Source organism: Echiichthys vipera (assembly GCF_963691815.1).
Source record: "Echiichthys vipera genome assembly, chromosome: 10".
NCBI classification, from domain to species: Eukaryota; Metazoa; Chordata; class Actinopteri; order Perciformes; family Trachinidae; genus Echiichthys; species Echiichthys vipera.
In genome coordinates this window covers 20,647,421-20,669,629 of record NC_139835.1, presented here as the reverse complement: position 1 = coordinate 20,669,629, position 22,209 = coordinate 20,647,421, and the positions used below count along the sequence as shown (strand labels likewise).

The 22,209-nt window shown below is 41.4% G+C and overlaps 1 protein-coding gene across 1 annotated transcript; it reads right to left on the bottom strand.

Annotated features, from left to right (window-relative positions):
- Nucleotides 1-801: 801 nt before the first annotated feature.
- On the bottom strand, nt 802-21,887 carry dop1b (DOP1 leucine zipper like protein B). The gene is made up of 39 exons (XM_083921665.1): nt 21,760-21,887; nt 17,979-18,156; nt 17,265-17,446; nt 16,737-16,907; nt 15,546-15,735; nt 15,327-15,425; nt 14,907-15,030; nt 14,703-14,812; nt 13,845-13,956; nt 13,593-13,713; nt 13,348-13,467; nt 13,054-13,162; nt 12,575-12,811; nt 12,168-12,478; nt 11,667-12,076; nt 11,305-11,576; nt 11,057-11,209; nt 10,823-10,923; nt 10,093-10,283; nt 9,752-9,990; nt 8,316-9,661; nt 7,802-7,901; nt 7,518-7,709; nt 6,867-6,989; nt 6,627-6,761; nt 6,471-6,526; nt 6,271-6,375; nt 5,949-6,015; nt 5,704-5,863; nt 4,801-4,883; nt 4,582-4,691; nt 4,341-4,490; nt 3,753-3,814; nt 3,305-3,433; nt 3,041-3,177; nt 2,889-2,944; nt 2,659-2,802; nt 2,381-2,513; nt 802-2,121 (listed from the first exon to the last, which is right to left on the bottom strand). Exons 2-39 carry the CDS (start codon nt 18,114-18,116, stop codon nt 1,864-1,866), a joined length of 6,936 nt encoding a protein of 2,311 aa, XP_083777791.1. The 5' UTR covers nt 18,117-18,156; nt 21,760-21,887; the 3' UTR covers nt 802-1,863.
- Nucleotides 21,888-22,209: the final 322 nt, after the last annotated feature.

Below are 22,209 nucleotides of genomic sequence, written 5' to 3'. Positions count from 1 at the left end.
TTAAACACGATACTACTAGTACTGACATTAAAACATCAAATAAGGATTATATTTTAAGTTGAATGTCTCAGTCTGCATGCATGTCTCATACGATCATACTGTATCGATACTTTATTATGGAAAAGGCATGTTTAAGCTTGTGGTCTTCATTGAGGCATGGGCAAAATCGGTTTTATGATTGTGTGCAGTGATGTGACATTGAAATGTGTGGACGATGGGCACGAAACACAATGCTGTTGGTAAACGGTAAAATGCTTACTACATTTAAGGCAGGAGGGTGCAGCGTACAGTGGTTGTGTTCTCACTGCACCCTCCGTAAACCAGAAACAGAGCCATGCTTCCTGAACAAATATGAGAAACATGTAAATATACAGGAAATGATTTCTTACTAGGGGAGGATGCTAAGAGCTGTCTGGCAGCAGTCTATGTTGCTGCCTGCCACAAACCTTATATACACCACAAACCTATGAACTTTATATACCACAAACTTTTATATACTATCTATGCCGTAAGGGGAGTGACAGTGAAAGAGTCACTTGCACCTTGTTATTCTTTGTGGTTGTTAGTTTTGCAGTGTTTCCTGTTTCCTGTTCAGTTATTCTGCTTTAGTTTATTTTATTGATGTAAATGCATTGTAATTTCTGTAATGTTAACTTTTTCAACATTTAAATAAGCTTTGGCAATATATACAGTTCCCTCATGCCGATGAAGCCATTTGAATCGAATTGTAGAAATACACATAACTAAATACTAAAGCTGTAAAGTAAAAACACAGTATTTAAGCTTAAGATTTAGTTTAATGAGTCTTCTTCCTGTTAATTCAAAAGTTGACATGGTCCTCGAAACATTCAAAATAAATTACTTGAGCATTCTGCGTCGTGGGGGGGGGGGGGGGGGTAAAAGTAAACAGGCAGTAGCAAAAACTATCCATGGCTACAAAGAAAGGCTGATTTCCCTTGAACACCACAAATGGCAAGTATATATTTTAGCAGGTTACACCCAATAATATTTCAACAGGGTTTCCTTGTGTACACAAATCTCATTCAGTAACATACTTGTACAACTCTTAACATAAATCTTAGCCAAAGGTTTGTGAGGTCCCATAATGATGTATCCAGTAACAATCAGAGAGAAAGTACCTTTACCACAGCAGCCATTTACTGTAGTCAGTACATTCTCAGGGTCAGACCGACAGAAGTATGCACGCACCGGAAAGTGTGGTTAACCAGAGGTAATGGAAAAAGTACAACGAACACATGAACAACGCTTAGTGAGGTTCTTCACAGTGAATCTGCTGTTTGGTGCCAGAATAAAAAATATTTACCCAACGAATTTCTAGATATTATAAGATGCATATCTAAAAATAGCAATAGGTAATCATTTGAAGTTGGTTTCTATAATTACTATTTTTTTTTTTAGTCTAAAGCCATATAAACAAAGTAGACACAAAGAGAAAGAGGGTAGACACTGACAATCTCAATGTGTGATCATTTTGCAACTAAGGTGATACTCATCTTTTAGAGAGAAAGCAGAATTCAACGGTAAATTTGTAATTTATACTTCTACCATGTTTTTTTTCTCTAGAAAACAAAAAAAGCCCACTGAAATAACAAACAACAAAGTCCCTTGGCTTTTCCAATACAGATTCAGTGTGACAGCACCTCAGAGGTACATGTATGTATGTGGAGATCAGACACGTTAAAACATTATAAAATAGAATTCTAAAACATATCTTTTTTTTTTTTCTCATTCACAAAACAACATTATCACCGTCTGTGCTTATTTTAGGTATAGCACTTGTATGGCTGCAGGTCAAAGAGCTTAAGAAGAGGACGTAGTTCATGAAAGCTTCATGCTTGAGTTCTAACTCTCCATGGAGTCCAGGAACTCTTCTTCAGTGATGTACTCCAGCCTCTTCAGGACTGTGTCTGCACTGGCTGCTGGGTAGTCTGCTACTGGGAAGTCGGACATAGGGTGGCCGTCGGGGGGAGGGCCCTGGAAGGAACAGCAAAGGGTGCGGAGGAAAGGCACCAGCTGGTTGATGGAGGACAGTGAGCGTTGAGTGAGAAGAGGGAACTCCAAATGCTCTGTGGAAGATTCCTCATTCAGCCCATTCAGTGTCTGGAATAACAAGGGTGATCATGAAAACCTGGTTTACAGAACATACATGTAACACATGCATATAATGCAGAAAGCCATACTTGAGATTTAGAAATGGTATCATATAGCTGTTTATTTTTATCTAAACGGACAGCAATTTACTGATACTGAACATACAGTGCTATTTTGCTATTTTCAGCAATTGACTGACTAACTTTCGTATGAGAATGACACTCAATAAGATTTAACATCGGCTGTTTTATCCCACGCATGATCTTACCCCATATCGCTGCTGTATCCCGTCTAGTACTCTGACAACATGGGGTATGCATTCCTGCTCGCCTTCTATCAGCGCATTCTCCGGGCCACTGTAGCGGTTCACATCCACTTCAGGGACAAATGCCCAACGATACCTGTACACGGAACAGATAGTTATGCAGAAACAGTAAGAAAGAAAATAATGTGTGGATAAAATAACTAATGCAACGCCAGGACGTATATGAATACATATGTTATCATGTGTTTTAAAAGTGATTTTGCCGTGAATGTGCCTCTTACATCTGAAAGAGTGGCATACTCTCTGGAGGAAAAGCTAGGGAGGTGTCCAAAAACTTGCACGCTGATAGGTACATGTCCAGCTCTGCCTGAGAGAAATGTCCTTGTCCATTCCTGTCAAGGGCTCCCCGCACCACTTTCGCCAGCCTTGGTGGTACACAAGAAAAGTATTTTGAGTGTTGGCGTCAGAGTATCAATGACATGTGAATTTCTGAATAAAATAATCAACTTACTTTGAGACGTCTTTATCTAACTGCAGAGCTTTCTCTAGACGTACAAATATTCGAATCTGAAGAACAAGAAGTAAAATAAGTTTCCATTGACGATGATTAAAATACACACACATGTACGGAGTATAAATCAAGACCAGAGGATGGGATCGCACCAGTTCTGTGACCATGATTGGCCAAAGTGATGTGAGGTGCTGGGACGAAATCCGCAACAGGAGAACACGAAACATCAGGAACATCTGGGCTGAAACACTAGGGCCCATGTTCATACGCAAAGCCTCAGTGAGACGCTCTGAAAGGACAGGGAGTGTTATAATCGTTAAAGAACACAGTCAATTTGAATGTCTGTTCCTACCACTAAATTGATCATAATTACATTAAAATCTACATCAAAACCCAGAAATAAAACAGCAGCGCACCTTGAATGAGGGGCAGATACAGATGATACTGGTCGAGTTCTCCACTGAACATGGCAAATGCCTGCCGCTTCAGCAGCATGGGTTTCTGGTCTACATTAGCAAACAGTTTCAGGGAGCCACTCTGCATGCCTACAGCACAAATAAATACAGGTTTGTGAAAGCAAATAATCAAACATGTCTGTCATTTGAATGGCACACCACATCCAGAAGGGACATTTTGATCTAACTGGTTTGAAAACAATTTCTTTCTTGTCTGAACTGTACCTGTCCACCTTTAAAAATGTATAGGATTAACTCTATCCTCTTTTGATACTTTTAACAATCTCCACACGCTCTCTCCATCTCTATATGACCGTTCCCTTACATCTTTGTAGCAATGCTTCTCAATTATCATATTTTTATGATCTAGATGTTAAGAGTCACAAAGCAGGTCTAGAAAAGTACTCACTCATGAGGTCTTTAAACATGGTCTTCTCATGAGTCAGCAGGTGATCAATAATGGATTTCCAACTATAAAGAACAAAGGGCAGGCAAGAAGAAGACATTAGATATTGCTGATCTCCACTCTTCATGTGTGTAATAAAATACACCTGACAGACAAAATACCTCTTTATAAAGATGCGGTAAGATAATTTTTACGCAGGGTTTGCACACTGTGAAAGTTTTCCCTCCTCCAACAGTGAGCCTGTCACATTTGTAACACTCTACCAACTGCCTCCATACGGAGCAACAAAGATGAGATTTGACTACGAGAAAGAGTGTAAAAATATCAAAAACCCTGATAACACATGCAGGAATAACCAGAGCACTAAATGGTAAGCAAGAACACCTAATTCACTAGGGTGTTCAATCAAAAGCTGAGTGAATGAATATTTGGCACTTCCATAAATAACATGCAGCTTTCCAGAGGGTGTACTGAATAAACTTATATTTTGTATGAGTTATTATGACTCCTCTGTGTGTGTGTGTGTGTGTGTGTGTGTGTGTGTGTCTGTGTGTGTGTGTCTGTTTGTGTCTAACAGATAAACAAACTAACCTGGGAGTACAGGAGGCACCCATGGTGAAGAAGAGGGGGTCCACGAAGAGCTCAAAGACCTCTTTCCTCCAGGCCCTTTTGGTGTAGGCATACCCACTCAGACTGCTCAGCAGCTGAGCACCCGCTTCAAAGCTGGGCATGTTGTAGGCACTAGAGGAGAGAAAGCCTAAGTTAGAGGAAGCCTATCGAGACCACACACACCAAAGCTATTAGCATTAAGATAGCCCTGCACACTAGTTACCTGTGGTTCTTCAGGTAGGGGAAAACATAATACATGAGGCGAGAAATGAGAGGAACGGCTTTCTCCTTCTCATCACTGCGGTACACCATGTCCAGAAGGGGTGCCAAGACCTATACAGTGAGAGAATGTGTTAAACAATACAAACACAAACTTATTCACCAATTCATTCTCTCATCATAAATGGAACAAATAAAATAAAAAAATAACAAAAAAATCTACCTCAGCCAGGAGTACAAGAGCTTGCACGCTGTAAGCTGAAGGAGCGGAAGAGGAAACCATTGTGCTAGCTTGAGCCATTGACTCTGACAAGGACATAAGGAGAGAAAGAATAGTGAGTTCACTTGTGACAAGGGGGTAATGATTATTGGAGGGAGCAGCAGCATGTGCATATACGAGTAGGTCATTATAGAATAAAAGTGATCCCTCAGGATAACGTTGACAGGTAGCCCAAAATGTGGCCATCAGGACAACCTCTCTGTATGATGAATGATGAAGAGATAAATGGGTTTTGTACACAATGCACATGTTTCTTAACATTATAGCATGTATTATATTTATTTGTCCATATTTAACATACTGTAATATTGTAAAGGAAAGGGATGTACAAAAAGAGATTTAGGAATGTCCTGCCCTCAAAATCATTTGATTTGAAAAAACAAAACATACTTTCTAGGGCTGTCCCAAATACCGTTTTTGATATTGGAATATTCAAATAATTGAATATTTCTCTGTGTTTTCCCCTCTATTAACTATACTTCTACACTTTTTTTTATTTTTTCAATTTAAAATGTTCTGTTGATTTTTTCATGTTTACATTTAACCTTTGTATCTTATCATAGGTTTTTATACAAGTCATGTTTTAATTAAACTACCACGACCTTTCATGTGATTTGGATTTATGTGCGTGAAACAAAGAAGTAAAGCATATAAGTTGTGTCAATCAATGGAATCATAAACTTAAGTGAAAGAACAGTGTTTCCGTGGCAACAGTAGTGTTTTGTAAACTCTACTAACAATATGACAGAGGGCTATACTGATCCCCTGGGTTCATTTTCGGGATGTGTATAGGAATTACAGATGAGTTAATGCCTGTATGTGTTGGTCAGAGCTGTGTAAAGTTACCATTATGCTCACCATCCACGTCCACGTCATCAGGTTCTTCTGCGTCAGGGCACACCTGTGGCTGAACTTTGACCTCAAGGCTGCGGCTGAGCCAACTGGTCTGCTCCAGAGATGACCCTGCGATCCCACCCACTGCCTCGAGGATCTTCTGAGTTACCTCCTGCATGAATATGTCACCATCAGTATCTCACATGCACTCGCTTGTTTTCTCAATCTTAGCGAGAGCAATACAGCATGCATCATACCTGCAGATCTCTAGTGTCCTTCTTATTGTCCATGTTGGGCAGTCTATTGACAAAGTCATTGAGTATTCTGCAATACAGAAACCTATAATGAGTATCATATTCATTTAAAGGAAACTAACAAATGTTGAGCCAATACACCAGGGAGGCCAGGAGTATTATGTAATACAGGTATACAACTACTACTAATCAGAGTTATTTTGTTGTTCTTTTTCTTATGTAGCATAATGGGACTACAACTGCATTTTGTTGTACAACCCTGTGTTGTGCAATGATGGTAAATTAACCTGGAACCTTGAATAAATACTTTGTGTTCAGAACTGACCCCAGCAACAAGAAGTGCCCAGGCGGGGCCAGGTTGAGCTGAACAGACTCCCGTAGCAGACTGAGGAGAGGAGCCACGTTTTCCTGTAGAGTCTGGGCTGAAATGCTACATATAGAAACATAAATGATTATATTAGTAAGCATTTGTAAAATGGTCTTAGTAACCTGACATGGGGACTTGCATCACATGTTTCTACTTACCTCTGGATATAGGCATAGCTGAACTGTAACATGGGTATGTCCACCAAGGTTGACTTCTGATGGAGGGAAAAGTCAAAAACATTACAAAAATCCTGGAAAGTTAACTACAGAAACTCCCAGTCCACATTTTGAAAGCATGAATGTATGTTTGTGCACCTGGTCTCCTTTTAGCTGATGTGGTTTTTTCACCACCTCCTTGACCAACTGTAGGATGGCATCTGTGGGCAAGGTGTGCAATGATTTCACCAGAGCCACAATGGTGAGACGAGACTCACTGGCCACAGGTAAAACCTAAAGAAGACAGCAGTGTAATGATGCCACCCAGTGAACCAAAGCCTTTTAGTGAGATGAGTAACTGTGTCCTTCCTTGGTTTCTAGACACACTGCAGTGCTTACTTTGTTTTTGTGCCTTCTTTTATTCTTCTTGCTGCTCCACACTGCTCCCAATGCAGCCATGAACTGAATTCCATACTGCCCAGTTAGAGGGACCAGGAACTCCAGTATCCGCTGCCGTAAGATCTACACGTACACCGAGTATATTGATGAAATTTCCCACAATGACACACGCACATTGCAAAAAAGGGAGAAGATATTTACGTACATCAACAAACACATTCAGCATAAATTACACAGATCTGTTATTATATACATTTGTTTTCATGTGAAAAAATGAAGAAAATCAGCATGTAAGGTTGTCATGATACTGGAATTATTAACTTAGAAACAATTTAAGTATAAAAAAAAGGATACCCCATAACTCTTTTGAAGAAAGATAAAAAAAAAATCTAGGCTCACAAAATACAACCTGCAAAACAACCTGCAAACAGAAAAGGTCACTGAACACACATGAACACACAGTTTATGTTCTTCCCTCTTGTCTCATCTGTGCAGCCTTGGATTGAAAATCTAATTGTAGATCTGATATTTTTATAGCTTCAGTACTTGTACATCAAATGTGGATATCGTTCATTATCATTCATTTTGAAACTTATCATATTGAAATATCAATACTTTTGACAACCCTATAGACACATATGTTACACACACCTTGGTGCCTTTAAAGTAGACAGAGGTAGAAGTGTGTCTGCTGCCCTGTGCAGTGTCAGATGCCCGCCTCTGAAGGTCTTCCCTCATGACCACCCCCCATAACAATGACATGCTACTGAGCATGTGCGGCAGTGCTTCGATCACAGCGTTCCGTGCATTACGGACGTCCACAGGATCACAGGCAACCAAGGACTGATATGGAGAGAGAGACAATAGGGAATTTGGTATTAGCATTCTCATGCACATAAGAGGTAAGTATCATGTGCATGCCATTCGTTCCTCACCCTCTTGTTGTCCAGTAGACAATAGTGTGTAATGGTGGTCAGGCCTTCTAGCAGAGTCAGAGGGTAGTCAGGAGCAATGTTTTCCTTCCTACCACTCATGCTGATCAGGAGACAGAAACATATGTCATATAATTATTATAATTAGCTTCCAGTTGCAAAGATAAAAAAATATAAATGACTAATATTTCAATGACAGAATTTGAGGATTCTGCTTCTTGCACATTTACCATGATATGCACGGGCACACAACTACTTAACCTCTTGAATTACAAAAAACACTGGCACACTAAGCAGCATGTTGTTCTACCAACACCAAATCAGGACACCAAATGACTTTATTGACTTTTTATGTGGATTTTAGTCATGGGTTCTTTGTGGGTTTGAGACTGACTAAAATCTTATTGTCAGGAAAAAAAAATCTGACTGGCACTTCTTAACATTAAACAGGACAAATCTTTACAGTGTGTAAAACAAGGTCTGCAGGATTTTGTGTTTTCAGTGGTGCTTGGTTTACCTCTGATTTGTCTTTCCTCCATCATGCTCATAAAGCTTGACCAGCTCGTCCAAGTTCTTGCAGATCTGACTGATGAGTGGAGCCACTACGATGCCTAAAGAGCGACCCAAGTATGGCAGAGAGGAGCACAGCAGTGACACCCAGTGGGGGTGCATGGTGTAGCCGTACTGTGGCTGCAAAGCCCTGGCTGCAGCAGAAACAAACATTCCTTGGGCTGTGATGGGGTGGCTTTGCACGTACTGGGCTGCCTTGATGGACTGCTGAAAAAGAACTGCAGTTTGCCATTCACGAGCAAGTGGGGTGGTGGCAGTTGGGGATTCACGGGGCTCCCCGTGCTGGCCAGTTGCTCCACCTGACCCAGCTGCTGAGGCAGCCCCACCAGGCCACACAAGGCACTCAAGGACTATGAGAGCCTGGAGTAGTTTCAGTAATTCCATTTGTAAAGGGTACTGCTCCTGCCCCCCTCCTGCTCCAAGATTCACCAGGCTCTCCTCTGATAGGCCTCCCTGCTCATCCAGCAGCTCCAATCCCTTGGGTGGTCCCTTATCCGATCCCCTCTGGCTGACATACATGGATGCAGATAGTGTTAGTAGAGCATATTGCTGCACTTTACATTCTGAGAGGAGTCTGCGGATGGACTCCAGACTGGCCCCATTGCCCCCTTGTCCCCGTGCAATGCAGATAAGCTGGTTCACTATACGGGTCAGCACCTCCACACTCTTCCCTTGAACCTCCCTGTTTCCCTGCAGGTCAAGAGGACCCAGACTCAGATAGGAAGGGTATTGAGAACGCAGGAATCGCAGGCACAAGGACACCAGCAGTTCAATTAGTAGGGATGGGGGCACAGAGGGGGAGGAGGAAGGGGAAAGCAGGTCGCCATAGAATCCCTGACCATCCTGAGCCTGTTGGTGGCGCTGCAGGAGGTTGGAGGCCAGGTTTAAATGTGCAGCGGAGCTGGTGTCCAGAGAAGTGTAAGAGAGAGCCTCCACCAGAGGGCACTCAGCACTGCTTCTCAGCAGGCTGTCCAGCAGTGACAAGCCTTGGAGCAGATGGCTCCAGCCACCCGCCACAGGATACAGAAGCACATGGCGGAACAGTGAGTCGATGGCCTCTCTCTTCTCACGCTCCTGTTTTAAAAGGCGAGACTTGGCCATGGCCTCCAGCTCTAAATCCTCCTCATCCTCACTTGACAGTGAATCAGATGCCTGTGTGTGCTCGGACTCTGCCCTCCGCAGGCCGTTGACCACACCTCCTTCCTCAATGCTGGGGTAGGGGACAGAGCCTGAGCTGGAGTTCTCAGTGGACACCTGAGCACCACTAGTGTCAGCTGACTCAGTGTGTTCACTCTCAGCGTCCAACTCCTCCTCCACCTCCACCTCCTCCTCAACCTCCAAATCCACCTCCACCTCCACCTCCACCTCCACCTCCTCCTCCACCTCCTCCTCCTCCACCTCTCCATTCTTCTCTTCTGTCTCTTCACTCTCACTCCTACACACCTCTAAAGTGTCCGGTGGTTTGGCCAACTCTGGGCCACTGTCTAACTCTGCCCACAGGGATTCCCGGTCCACAATGTTCATGAGATCCAAGGTGGTGACCTCTGCTGCCATGGCATTTGCGGATGTCACAGACGTTTTGGTGGAGCTTCGACTTCTGTTACTTGGATCTTTTAGATTACCTAGAAAAACAATAAATAAACATATCTAACAAAACCAAAGACGTTCCTCAAATTGAAATTGTATGCACAGCATATGCAACACATAATGACAAATGCACTTACCAGCAGTGAGATTTTGTTTGATGCTCTGAATGGAATAGCGCTGAGTGGAGGGGTGAAGCAGCAACAACAGAACAGGCTCCAGGATGCGAATCACATCATTGAGGGAAAGAGCCCTGACCAGCCAGCACTGAGCTGCTGCACTTACTGAGCAATCTGTACAGCTCAGATTGTCCAGCACAACACACAGAGACCTGAGAGACAGACACATTTCAACAGTCAGATTCAGTCAATGTAGGATTCCAAAAAGTAAATTATGACTTAATCACAGTGATTTTAAATGATGGGTGATGGATAGAAAGAAGACCGACTGTGTTAGATCCTTTAGACAGTTTTTGGACATTAACAATTTGGTTAAAATTCTACATATTCTAGTGCTATTGTTTCATCTGAGGTTTCACTCTAGACACTGTAGGGCATTTGCATTGAGCAGCTCTGTTGTGCCAGGTCCCACATTGCATTTTTACACCTTTGACACAAATGCCTCCTTGTGTGGCAGGTTAATCCATCATCAGAAGAGCACCGACACATATGTTGATGTTGTAAACTATATAAGATGAGTACTAAGACAGAATATTAAAGAATTACAGAGACACAGTAATGTACACACACACTTTTTAGCGTATTATTATTATTAATAATAATAATTATTATTAATAATAATTAATAATAATAATAATAATAATAGAGACACTACCCTCCAGTAGCCCCCACTTTTCCACTGTGTACTAACCGGTCAAAAGAGCGATTGAGACACATGGCTCTGTTGGTCTGGATCTCCCGGGTCAGGTGCCATAGAACTGTGAAGCGGTGTAGTGCTTCCAGCCTAACAGCCTGGGTCAGACAAAAAGAAAGCAAACATTGCTCAACTCGTCAGATTTCCTATGTGTCCCAATTATAGAAGATGCTTGAAGAACACTGAAATGTGTGATTAAATTGTTTTCAGCATGATTGCAGGCATACATACCTTGTCTTTGTGCAATAGTGCCAGGCAGACGATGTCTTCACAGATGGATGCTGATGGAGCCAAACAGTGAAGCCTGTAAAAGAGTTCCACACAGGAAATGTGCTGCTCTCTTCGCTCTGTGTCCAGCTGGTTCCACAGCACCTGGGACACCCTCTGAGTCACATCAGATAAAAAATAAAAATATCTTGAATACTGCATTTATAAAACATCTTTTAGTTACACCAAGGTTTTCCCTTTTATTACCTTACCTGATAGAAATCTGTGCCTTTTTCTATGGCACGAAGCAAAGCAGGGTAGATGGGTGGTACAGTGACCATCTGCAGCCGCCCACTCAGGGGGTTGGAGTCAGATTGGTAGCGTCTGTGCTTGTCTTGGATGACCAGTGCTAGGGACTGGGAGTGGTTGATGAGTTCCAACAGGGTGGACACTGCAGTGTGCTGGATGCTGTAGTCCCTAGACAGACAGCACAGCGTCATCAAGGACCTCAACCACACCGGCAGGCTGTCGACATCACCCTCACCTATGGAAAAAAACATTTTCAACACTTCTGTGGGATAAAGTGTGTAGCTGACAGTAGTATTAACTGGATGAATAGCATCTTTGTTCTGACCTGTGTGGCAAAACATGTCTGTGTAGAGAACCAGAGTCTCCTCTTCACTTAGGTAGACAGGGAAGGTGGTGCACTCCAGCAGCAGGTGGCAGGTGGCGGTGAAGGCCTGTCGACAGGCCTCAGAGATCTCTGCCTTGCTCCGGGGCATGTAGCCAGCTGCCCAGTCCAGACACCCTAAATACCTATGCTCTTTTTTCTTCGCTATGGGAGCCGCTAAGAGCTGGTCATCAGATGTAGGGCGATGTTTGCGCTTATTTGGAGTGAACAGTTCAGTCAGTTTGTTTTTAATTTCACGTCCCCTGCCCATACCCTGCAATAACGTCTTCTGTTCAACAGAAGTGGCAGCTGGGTCAGGCTGGGATCCTTCTTCCTCTGGTTCTCTGACATCCTCCACCTGTACCAGTAGGTATCTGAAACAGGATTGCAAATATTTAGAAATCACATCCACTTAAAGAGGCCCATGTCGGGGACAACTAATTGGATAATGGCTCAGCGGTTTACCTTGTCGTTATGGAAGCCATGATGTCCTGTAGACACTTGGACATGGTGTCTATACTGCCTCCCCTCCTCCACACTCCCTCACCTTCTTTGCTAATTCCATTTCCATCCTCCACGATCCCCAGCCCTGGTGGAAGTTGCTGTTCTGAAGGTGAGGCGCTGATGCCCAGTCCGCTGTCTTCAGACCTGAGTGTTGGGTTAATACCATCTGCAGGCTCTGCCCCTTCTTCTCCATCTGTGTTCATCTCTTCATCTCCATGGGGACCATTAACCTCACCAACACTGCCATCTTTCTCTCCATCCTTCTCTATATCCTAGATAGAGAATAATTCATATGATGACAAACTGTCAAACATCAAAAATCTAATTTCAAAATGAACCATATTGGCACAGACTGTAAAATGTCAAACCTGAGTCTTTTTGCTTTCCTCCTCCGGTGCCTGTAACTCCAAGTCCTCTGTCTGTCCCCCTGTCTCAACATCCATATAGGCTACAGGCATTTGGATCTTACTCAGGACCTTAAAGCAGGCACGTAGACCTTGTGTGACATCTTCTAGGCTAACAAAGTCCATGTGGTTGTAAAGGGTTCCCAGCATGGTGCCCAGCATCTCAGGGAGAAAGTGGAACTGGATGTCAGCATGGAGCTCCTGTAGGGAAATACAAACATTTAGAACACACTAGACATTTTTTCACTTTATATTCTTACCCTGGGTTAAATGTCTGTTGGAACACATGACTAATTTTCACATAAAGAAGCTGTGTGATTGGACAACAAAAACGTGACGCGAATTCCTTTGTTTACTTTAGCCGTTGCACAATGGCAACTTTTAGTTGCATTTAGTTTCATAAAGCAGGGCACTAATGGTGTGCGAGTGTGTGAATTGTTTACCAGAGGGAGAACATCAAGCAGGAAAATTATGAGACTGGCCATCTCTGTGACAGACGGGGCAGGCTGATTGCGCTCCTGCCGAGGAGGCGTTGGTGGATCATCTTTGTTTCTATTGAGTAAAGACGGAGAAGTAAAAACAGTGATCCTTGTCGTTTACTATCTGAGAGTAAACAAGGAAAGTACATTTTGTACATGTTCTTAGCAAGTTCTTAGTTTATTTTCATGAAATGCATTAAACATGCATAATTCCCCTTTATGAATAAGGATTCCTTGTCATGGTCATTCCTCCCATACCTGAGAGAAGTGCAGAAGCGTCGGGTCATGTACTCCCACAGGTATTCGCTGTTCATCGAGCTCACGAGCATATTCATCGACTTTATAATCTCTGATGCATTTCTATTCTCTTTTATCCTACTGAGAACATAAGAAAAGCATAATTTTCGCCAGTGGTGGTCAGTTGCAAATTTGTCACATGTTCAGGTAAATATGTATTCAACAGTGAACATCCATGCATCTGTCCTATCATTTTTCGCTCTCACCTGGCTAGCTGGTTGCCTGAGAGCCCTGAGCTGGTGATGGTTTCCTCTCCTAGCATCTCTCGACAGTAGCTGTAGAAGGCTCGGACCACCTCCAACAACACACTGCTCAAGACCACCGGACCTGTGCAGAATCATCGTCATTGTCACGGTGAAACATGTTTAGAATAAAGCTGAGATATCAACAAAGAGTTGTGGATCAAGTAATTCAGCATTTTGACACGTTTGTGTACTGTTCTGCTCAGTATTGTCTACCTATCTCCGGTTTATCCAGCAGACTGATGATGATGCGAAAGGGCCTGAGGTACCCAATCACATTTTCTGGATCCTTTTCCACATCTGTCTGTTTAAGGATGTTAATAAGAGCCTGAAGTCACAGAAACAAACAGATGAGAATAAGAAAAACAGGTGACAAACACTGGTACACTGTTCAAACAGACACACCTTACCAAGATGTGATGTGAAGTGAATTATAGCTTCTGTCATTTACTTTGAAGCTGAAATGTACTCAATTTAAAAAAAATATAAAGTGAGATTTCCATGTATTTCTTATAACATAAACCCAAAATATTATATATAAACCCAACAAGTACTAATTTGAAAATGAGCACAATATGGGACCTTTTAATTCAAATCTGTACAGGATGAGTTTAGTTTAAAAATTTGTGTTAGTTTAGTTAGACACTTAATGGACAATTTGCTTTTTTGCAGAGAGTGAGATTCGACATCAAACAGTTATGTGCACGACTGGCACAGCCACTTCCTGGAATCTTCCGCTGGTTGTCTGGGACTGCACTGCATCTGGCACATAAACCCCCTTAATACCACAACATGTCATATTCACACTTCCGCTTTTTTTTTTTTTAACCGATCAAACAAACGATATAAGACGCCTCAACTAATGAGCTTTAAAGATACTGTAGATTGATTTTGTTTCCTTTGGATAGATCCACGCAGGCAGTTTTCCCCTGTTTTCAGTCATTAAGCTAAACTAAGCCAACCTGCTACTGTCTGTAGATTCATTATCCCCATGCAAACATTGACAAAACAGGTTATACTAAAAAATAAAAATATATTCATGTATAGGTTTTGATTTTTGTTTATGGAAGATACCTGCACAAGGAAATCTCTAGAGTACGTGTTGAAGTAGAAGGATGTATGCTCCTCCATGGTAGCGGAGAGGGTGGGGTGTGGTGCCACCATTCCTCCTTTTTTGTCCGTCCCTAAAAAACACATACACAGAAGCAAACAATACTGTGTTAACTGGGAAACTTTAGCGGGTAATCTATTACTTAAGTGAATTTCAATGGTCATCACCTAGTAGCCAGGCGTAGAGGCGTCGATTGAGGGACATGTCTCTGCGGAGTATCGTAAGTGAGGCTGCAGACACCACCTTTATCATGTCGTTACCATTCATGGCAATACCGGCCTCCTCTGGGTCCTATACCAACAACACAGAGTAACAGTTGGTAGAGAAACAACAGAAAAGCAAAGGAGTGTAACAACAGGACAGATATATTTAGTGGAAAAAAGGTGGTAAGATAGAGGTAGTATTGGAGCAAACTTACAAAAGTAATGCACAATATTTTCAAGCAACAGCTGTTTATATACAGTATAATTGTTATTACAAGGCAATTCCATTTCCCTGTAATAACTTGAATCTGATGAATCGAAATAACAGTTCACTTAGATTAATTAGAACCAAAGACGTGCGAGTGTGTTTATGTGTGAACCTACCAGGCATGTAGCAAAGGGAAAAAAGTAGAGCAGGATTTCAAGCATGTTCCTTTGCACCAGGACATTTGAATCTTGCAGAGAAAGACACACCGACTTTATCTGAAGAGACAGAAGCCGAGAAGCTCAAAAGATGGTGATGGAGCAGTACTAAACTGAAACATGACTGAAATATGTCCACAAAATAGCCCCATAATTATCAAATGTGCTTCATACACTCACCACCAGTCGATGGTCGTAGCCTAGCATGTATGTTTGCTGGCGCACAGATGCCATGGAGTCAAAATGTGTGACTATAAAGACTGAGGCAGGCAGTCGTACCATGGAGGTGACTAACATACTGCCCCACAATGCACCATAGAACACCTGCTGACCCACCAGCAGTGACAACTTGAGCAGCATTGCATCAGTCCTGGGCAGAGAGAGAGGACAAAATGGAGAGAACTCATTGTCATGTGCGCAATAATACATCCTCAAAATCTTTTTTCTGACTGGCAGGCTGACATTGTGTTCAATTCTGATCAAAATTATTTGTTGTTTCAGTATAGAAGTACCTTTTGGACATTATACAATCCTAAGGGGTCAACGGACACACCTGACATTACCCTAAAAAGCACCTAAAACAATCTATAAAAAACAAAGCAAAAAGAAAAAAAAGTTCTTGGAACACAAAATAGCTATTTTTTTCTCTTTGCTTATTATCAACAACCTGCACACAGTGCTGATTGTAGATCTGCTATTTTTTTTTTATAGCTTTAGTACTTTCTATACTATCAAATGTGGATATCGTATTGTTTTGAAATAAGGTATTAAAAAGTGTTGAAGTATCGTTATACACTAACTGGATCACCCTATACCTCAAAAATATTAATTCCCTTTTAGAAGATTTTTGTAGTAAGTATATTAATTTTTTGTTTTTTGCTTGTCATGGAAAAGGCTGTTAACAAACCCCATGAGAAAACCAAAACTTTCCATCTTTTTCATACTTTCCCAGTTTTCTACCCTGTCTGTGGCTTTCAATAACAATCCCACGTGTTCCTCCTGTGATGACTCACTAATGGATAATTGCATCAAAGGTCTAAATAGTGCACTTTTGGACTATTTTCAATTGCGAGTCAATAAATATTTGGTAATCAAATATTTACAGCAGAAGGATGGTGTAAGTGGGATTGACTCAAAATAAACTACGATGTCCACGTTCATCGTAATAAAGGGAAAATGTTACCCAGTGCAACAGTGTGGCTAATTGATGTGTTTTTAATCATTTTTGTGCCACAGCGGAGCTCTATGGCACAGAGGGAAGAGCTATATCAGACTTTGGCTGCAGAGATAATACTTGTAAGCAGGATTAATTAATTGTTGTTGTTTTTTTTTTTTATGGGACAATATGAAAAATAAAGAATTGTCACATACCTGTCGTAAACCTCCAGTCCCTCCTCCAAGCCTGGCAGTAGTCCTGTAATAAAGGCCTGAAGACTGGGCAGCAAAGCCCTCTGCAGCGGGAGATAATACCGCTCGTACAGTGTCAGCAGCATAGGCTTCACTGCCATGGCTGCATGGCCCAACAGCGGAAACAATCCTGAGCTGAAAACCATAAACACACACACACACACACACACACACACACACACACACACACACACACACACACACACACACACACACACACACACACACACACACACACACACACACACACACACACACACACACACACACACACACACACACACACACACACACACACACACACACACACACACACACACACACACACACACACACACACACACACACACACACACACACACACACACACACACACACACACACACACACACAAACACAAACACAAACACAAATGATATTACATATAGCTACACATATAATCAGGCCAGCTCTCTGATTAAAGCAGTACAATATTCTTGCCAGTATCTTCACCTGTAAATGAACAGATCCTTTGCCAGCCATTTTGTTCCGATTATTTTGAAAATGATCTCGTAGGTCTCGAGAGCCTTCAGGTGCACGCCGCTCGGCAGAGCTGGGTGCAGGCACTGGGCCAGACGCTTCCCTATGATCAGCCTCTTGGGCAGGAGGGAGTAGCGAAGGTTACTCTGCAGGGCCTGAATGCAAGGGACAGAAAAAATTAAAAAAAATGACCAAAAAGTGTACAAATTAAATTACAATTTGGTACATCCAGCCAATAAAAAACAAACTCGCAGGCACAGTGCAAGATGTTTTGTGCATATTGTCATATCCTTTCCCTCACATTCTCTGTTTACTTTAGGGACTAATGTTTTTGCATCAATACACACAGACACTCCAAAGTAAACACGTGGTCTGTAAAGATAAAGAAAAGTGGCAATCTATTGCCCAAAAATAAATAGCCAGAGGACTTGAGCAATAATGGTGTGTCTCAATGAGAAACAAGAAGTTCCTCACAAGTGCAGATAACTAAAACACACAAAGCAGCTGTGAAGTTGAAACCCGCAAAATATTGGCACCAAAAAAGAAAGACTGCAAATGCTATTGTGAATTCAATAGACCAAAGTTCCTCATTGACAGACGCAGTGATACTATGAGCATTAGCAGCACATTCTGAGATAGTTACAGTATCCCTATGGCGTCAAGTCCACTCTGTACATCGTAACGTACCTTATTGAGTTTGCCCAGGGAGGAGATGAGATCTGCCCACTCACTCGAGGACTCAAAGTTTCGCAGCGCCTTCTCAATGACCGCCCCATAGCTGCGGTAACGGTAGTCATTCTGCAGTTCTAACTCCTCGGGATCCATGACAGGTCAGTCTGATCCCAGCATGTTCAGCACAATATTTCTGGAAAAGAGGTGAGAAAAATGTGAGCTTTTGAGGAACGAGAGAGGTTTGTATCTTATACGTAAAAGTTAAAGTTAGTATATCAATTATTCACTTTACAGATTTTCCTTTATATTTTCGATTATAATGTTGCAATGTTACAGATCTGTTTATACATTTCTTTACTCTAGTGGATCTTTACTTATGCACATATATTTTTATTTCAGAATAGTTTTGGCAATGCAATATTTAACCAATATCAAACTCAAAAGAGTCACCAGTTTTGATTTCGATAGTATCAGTTTGTCTTCAACTTCTGGGACTCTGCCTCTGAAGCTTGTTTATGGCAAATACAATTAGCCAATTAGCTCCGTTCACTGATATAAGATCTAAGGCTATTGGGACAAATATCCTCATTCATGACTGGTCAGTGTCTGTCTTATTGACCTGTCTCTCAGTCTGAGGAGGGTAGAGTCCTGCTAACACAAACTGTCTAGCCAAGCATGCACTTCCAGAGAAAAACATGTTATGGACTGAGCACAAACAGACAGAGGGAAACTGTTTGTTTATCTCTTGTCTACACAATGAAAAGTAAAAGTAGTATAAGTAGCATTGATAGATTTTGATGGCCTCCTGGGGGCAAACCTTGACAAACACTGACAAACATTTACATATGATCACCTCATAGCGTTGTCATAGCACACATTCAGCTGACACAGAGCAACAATAGCATTCATTTAGAACCGTGTTTCTTGCCACCTGATGATTCAATATTCACACTCCTTTTAGTTCCGTATTGGTCTCCACACACTCCAGAGGGAAATACTAATACAAATAACAAATGAGCTGGGTGATAATTCTCTGCAAGCTCTTTAGAATGGGCGGCCATTTTCACATTAAATGGAAATTAATTTGATCCTATCTATGTTTATATCAATATTAGTGCTTTAAAATGTAATTAGGCAGAATGGAAATCGGAAAATAATTAAATTTTAGGCCACACAGGCAACACAACACAACACAACAAAGTGTCCAGCTCCTAAATATACTGCTTAATCTAGAAAGAGTAGCTTTCCTGCTTTCAAGCACATGGCAAAGGCGGTGGTGTGTGTATGTGTGTGTGTGTGTGTGTGTGTGTGTGTGTGTGTGTGTGTGTGTGTGTGTGTGTGTGTGTGTGTGTATGTGTGTGTGTGGGTTTGCATGTTGTGTATTTGAATAAAGCTAAAACACTGGTTGGGGGAGTAGACGGCAGGATTAGAGGAGCACTGACATCTGGACTGCCTGTGCTGAGAGCAGCTTTACCATCGTGCACCCAACACGTGCAGGCGACTCTGTATTAGTGGTGAAATTATCAACCTATTGACAGAAAACTATTACTAATAATATACGATGAAAATTGTATTAATCGCTTAAGCTTTTGAGTTATTTATGAAATACAAGTACCCAAAATTAAAAAACAAATCTCTCTGTGGTCGGCATTTTTAATTATTTTTGACATCTTCCAGACTAGATATCTGTAAACAAAATGCATATTATGTTACAATTAATCAACAGAGTTGATATCTAAAACAAAAATCCCCCTACAAAACTCTATACTGAAACATTACATGACAAAGCGTGTGGTGTGGACACGTCTGCTTTAATGGATTCTGATCATTAAAATAGACACCAATATATATTACTTTATCCTTCATTTACCAGTACATAAACTTGGCTTTTATCAGATATGGTAGATTTAGGAACATTGTTACTATGTGCAGCTTTTCATATTGATGAAAATCAGGTTTGGTAATAGTATGCTTTAACAGTGTTCTTATGACTGATAGAAAATAACATATAGCCCGCATGCATCACCCGCTACCTCTTAGTTAAAATGTGCTATTTAAAACGCGTGTCTGGAAATGATCAAACCGAAAAAAATGTATGGCAAATGGTTTGTCATGCCTGACCAAAACACACTAATGACATCAAACAACTTCTAATCCCTAAAAGCCTCATGAAGTACTCGTGACTGCAGTAAAATCCTGCCGACAGCGCTGTCACCAGATTAACCTGTCCAACATCTTCTTCCACATCGACAGCCTTAATATCAAAAAATTAAGAGTGGTTAAGACAGAATATGTAAAAACAAAGCCACAAACAAACTGCAAACTACTCCCCGGTAATGCGGAGCTATTCTACACGGACCTTGTTCACGTTCCTCCTTAGATGGACTTTGCACCATTTCCCTGCAAAGAGACAAGTTGTTTGTGTGCTACCCTCAAGCAAACGAGGATCCTTAAAAACCTGCCTGGTCACAGGTGTCCTGCTAGATAATGAAATTGTGTAGTTTCAAGCAGAACTAAATGTTCGTTCTCATTTCCTCTTAGCATGTATCAGCAAAACATTAAGTGCGATAAAAAAAACATGCATATCTACAGTCTGTTGTTGGGCAGGGGAGTGTGTGCTTTGAGGGTGGACACACACACATTCCATAGCACACAACAAGTCCCGCTATAGACGGAGTCACCTGACTGAAACCATCACCACTACAACACCTTTAATGTGACGGTGTTTCGCTGTGACATGGCAGATGAGATGGCAAAATGTCTATACTATGTGACCATATGAAAGTTGGCTGCTGCAATCACTTGCCTGTGAATATAACATTACTCTATCAGCATATGGCAAGCAGTTTTAACATTTAATAAACTGGATAAAGAACATTTCAGATATTCACAATGACATTCTTTCCAGTACAAATTACTTCAATTGTATGATTGATGTGCATTGGGCTTTCAGGTCTAGATATCAAAAACTACATTTCAGATATCTGGAAATGAGCGTTCTGGATATGTAATGTCATTATTACGAGGAAAAACTCACATTTCAGATATTTACAATCCAATTGTTATTAGTCATAATTTGGAATTCAGGTATCCCCAATGAAAAATCATTCCAGATATCTATAATGTCATTTTGACTATCCGAAATACATTCTGACTAATACAAAATGTCATTACGGATATGTAAAACTGCTAATTTAATAGTAAGAATTACACTACACATATTACATCCAGAATGTTTACTATGGATATATATAATGTCATCACATCAATTGTACTAGTACAATGATGTTGTGGATATCTGAAATGACAATTGTTGATGATCATTTACATACTACATATACATACATACGATATATTACATTTTGATTAGGAGAAATGCTATCATGGTCATCTAAAATGTAATTACAGATGGGATTCAACTAGTGCCAAAGCAGCAGTATACTATATTATGTAACTGCACGACTTCAGACTGGATAACACCACTGCCTCCAACACTAGGAAACAAGTAGGGTATATATTTGACTTGCAGTAAGTCAAATATCCTTGTGCAAAGCTAGCTTATGCATGCTCAAATTCAACTAACGTTTAGTCAAATTTAAAGAGAGCCGTTAGCTAGCTATTACAAGGGGTAACGTTATCGTAGTATTTAACCTTAAACGCCAGGGTTTGCTTTTTTTAGAGAGTCAAAATGAATAATATGCCTTTACTTACTATTCCTATTCTGGTTATAACAAGACAGCCGCTATAATAGCATCGCCGTGAACAAAACTAGCTATCAGGTGCATCGATGACTCACCAACTGTGAAACAAGCCCAAGATGCGCTCGAACACCGTCGCTTCAAAGGCTTTCCGGCTCAAAGAAGATGCAGGCCGGTGCATCACGGTGCATACTTCAAGGTGATAAGTTAGAAACCTGTTTGTTTGTCCCGAGGATGCGTGTGTCACTAAACACGCACGTAGTACCGGAGTGATGATGGGGCGGGGATCCTCCAACTCAGCTGATTACAGAGGAGCTGAACGCGGGATAGACTCACTTCCTTGATAGAGAAGGGGTGGGGCGTGAATATTTTTTATACAATTAAAGGACATGTTTGTCTTCAAACCGTCTTCAGAGAGTCAATACATGCTGGATGTACTTTAGCGAAACTCTCGCCCGGAGCAAAAATAAACCAGTTTCTCCTCGTGCGTCTTCAAAATAAAAATGTGGACATCGCTGTGACATCACTGCCCTCGGGCTTTTGGTATA

Excerpts from the sequence above, each read along its gene's own strand:
- dop1b (XM_083921665.1), bottom strand. The coding sequence starts at position 18,116 with ATGGATCCCGAGGAGTTAGAACTGCAGAATGACTACCGTTACCGCAGC. Across the intron at positions 17,447-17,978 it reads CCCTGGGCAAACTCAATAAG|GCCCTGCAGAGTAACCTTCG; the intron begins GTACGTTACGAT and ends CCTTGCATTCAG. Across the intron at positions 13,957-14,702 it reads CTAGAGATTTCCTTGTGCAG|GCTCTTATTAACATCCTTAA; the intron begins GTATCTTCCATA and ends CTGTGACTTCAG.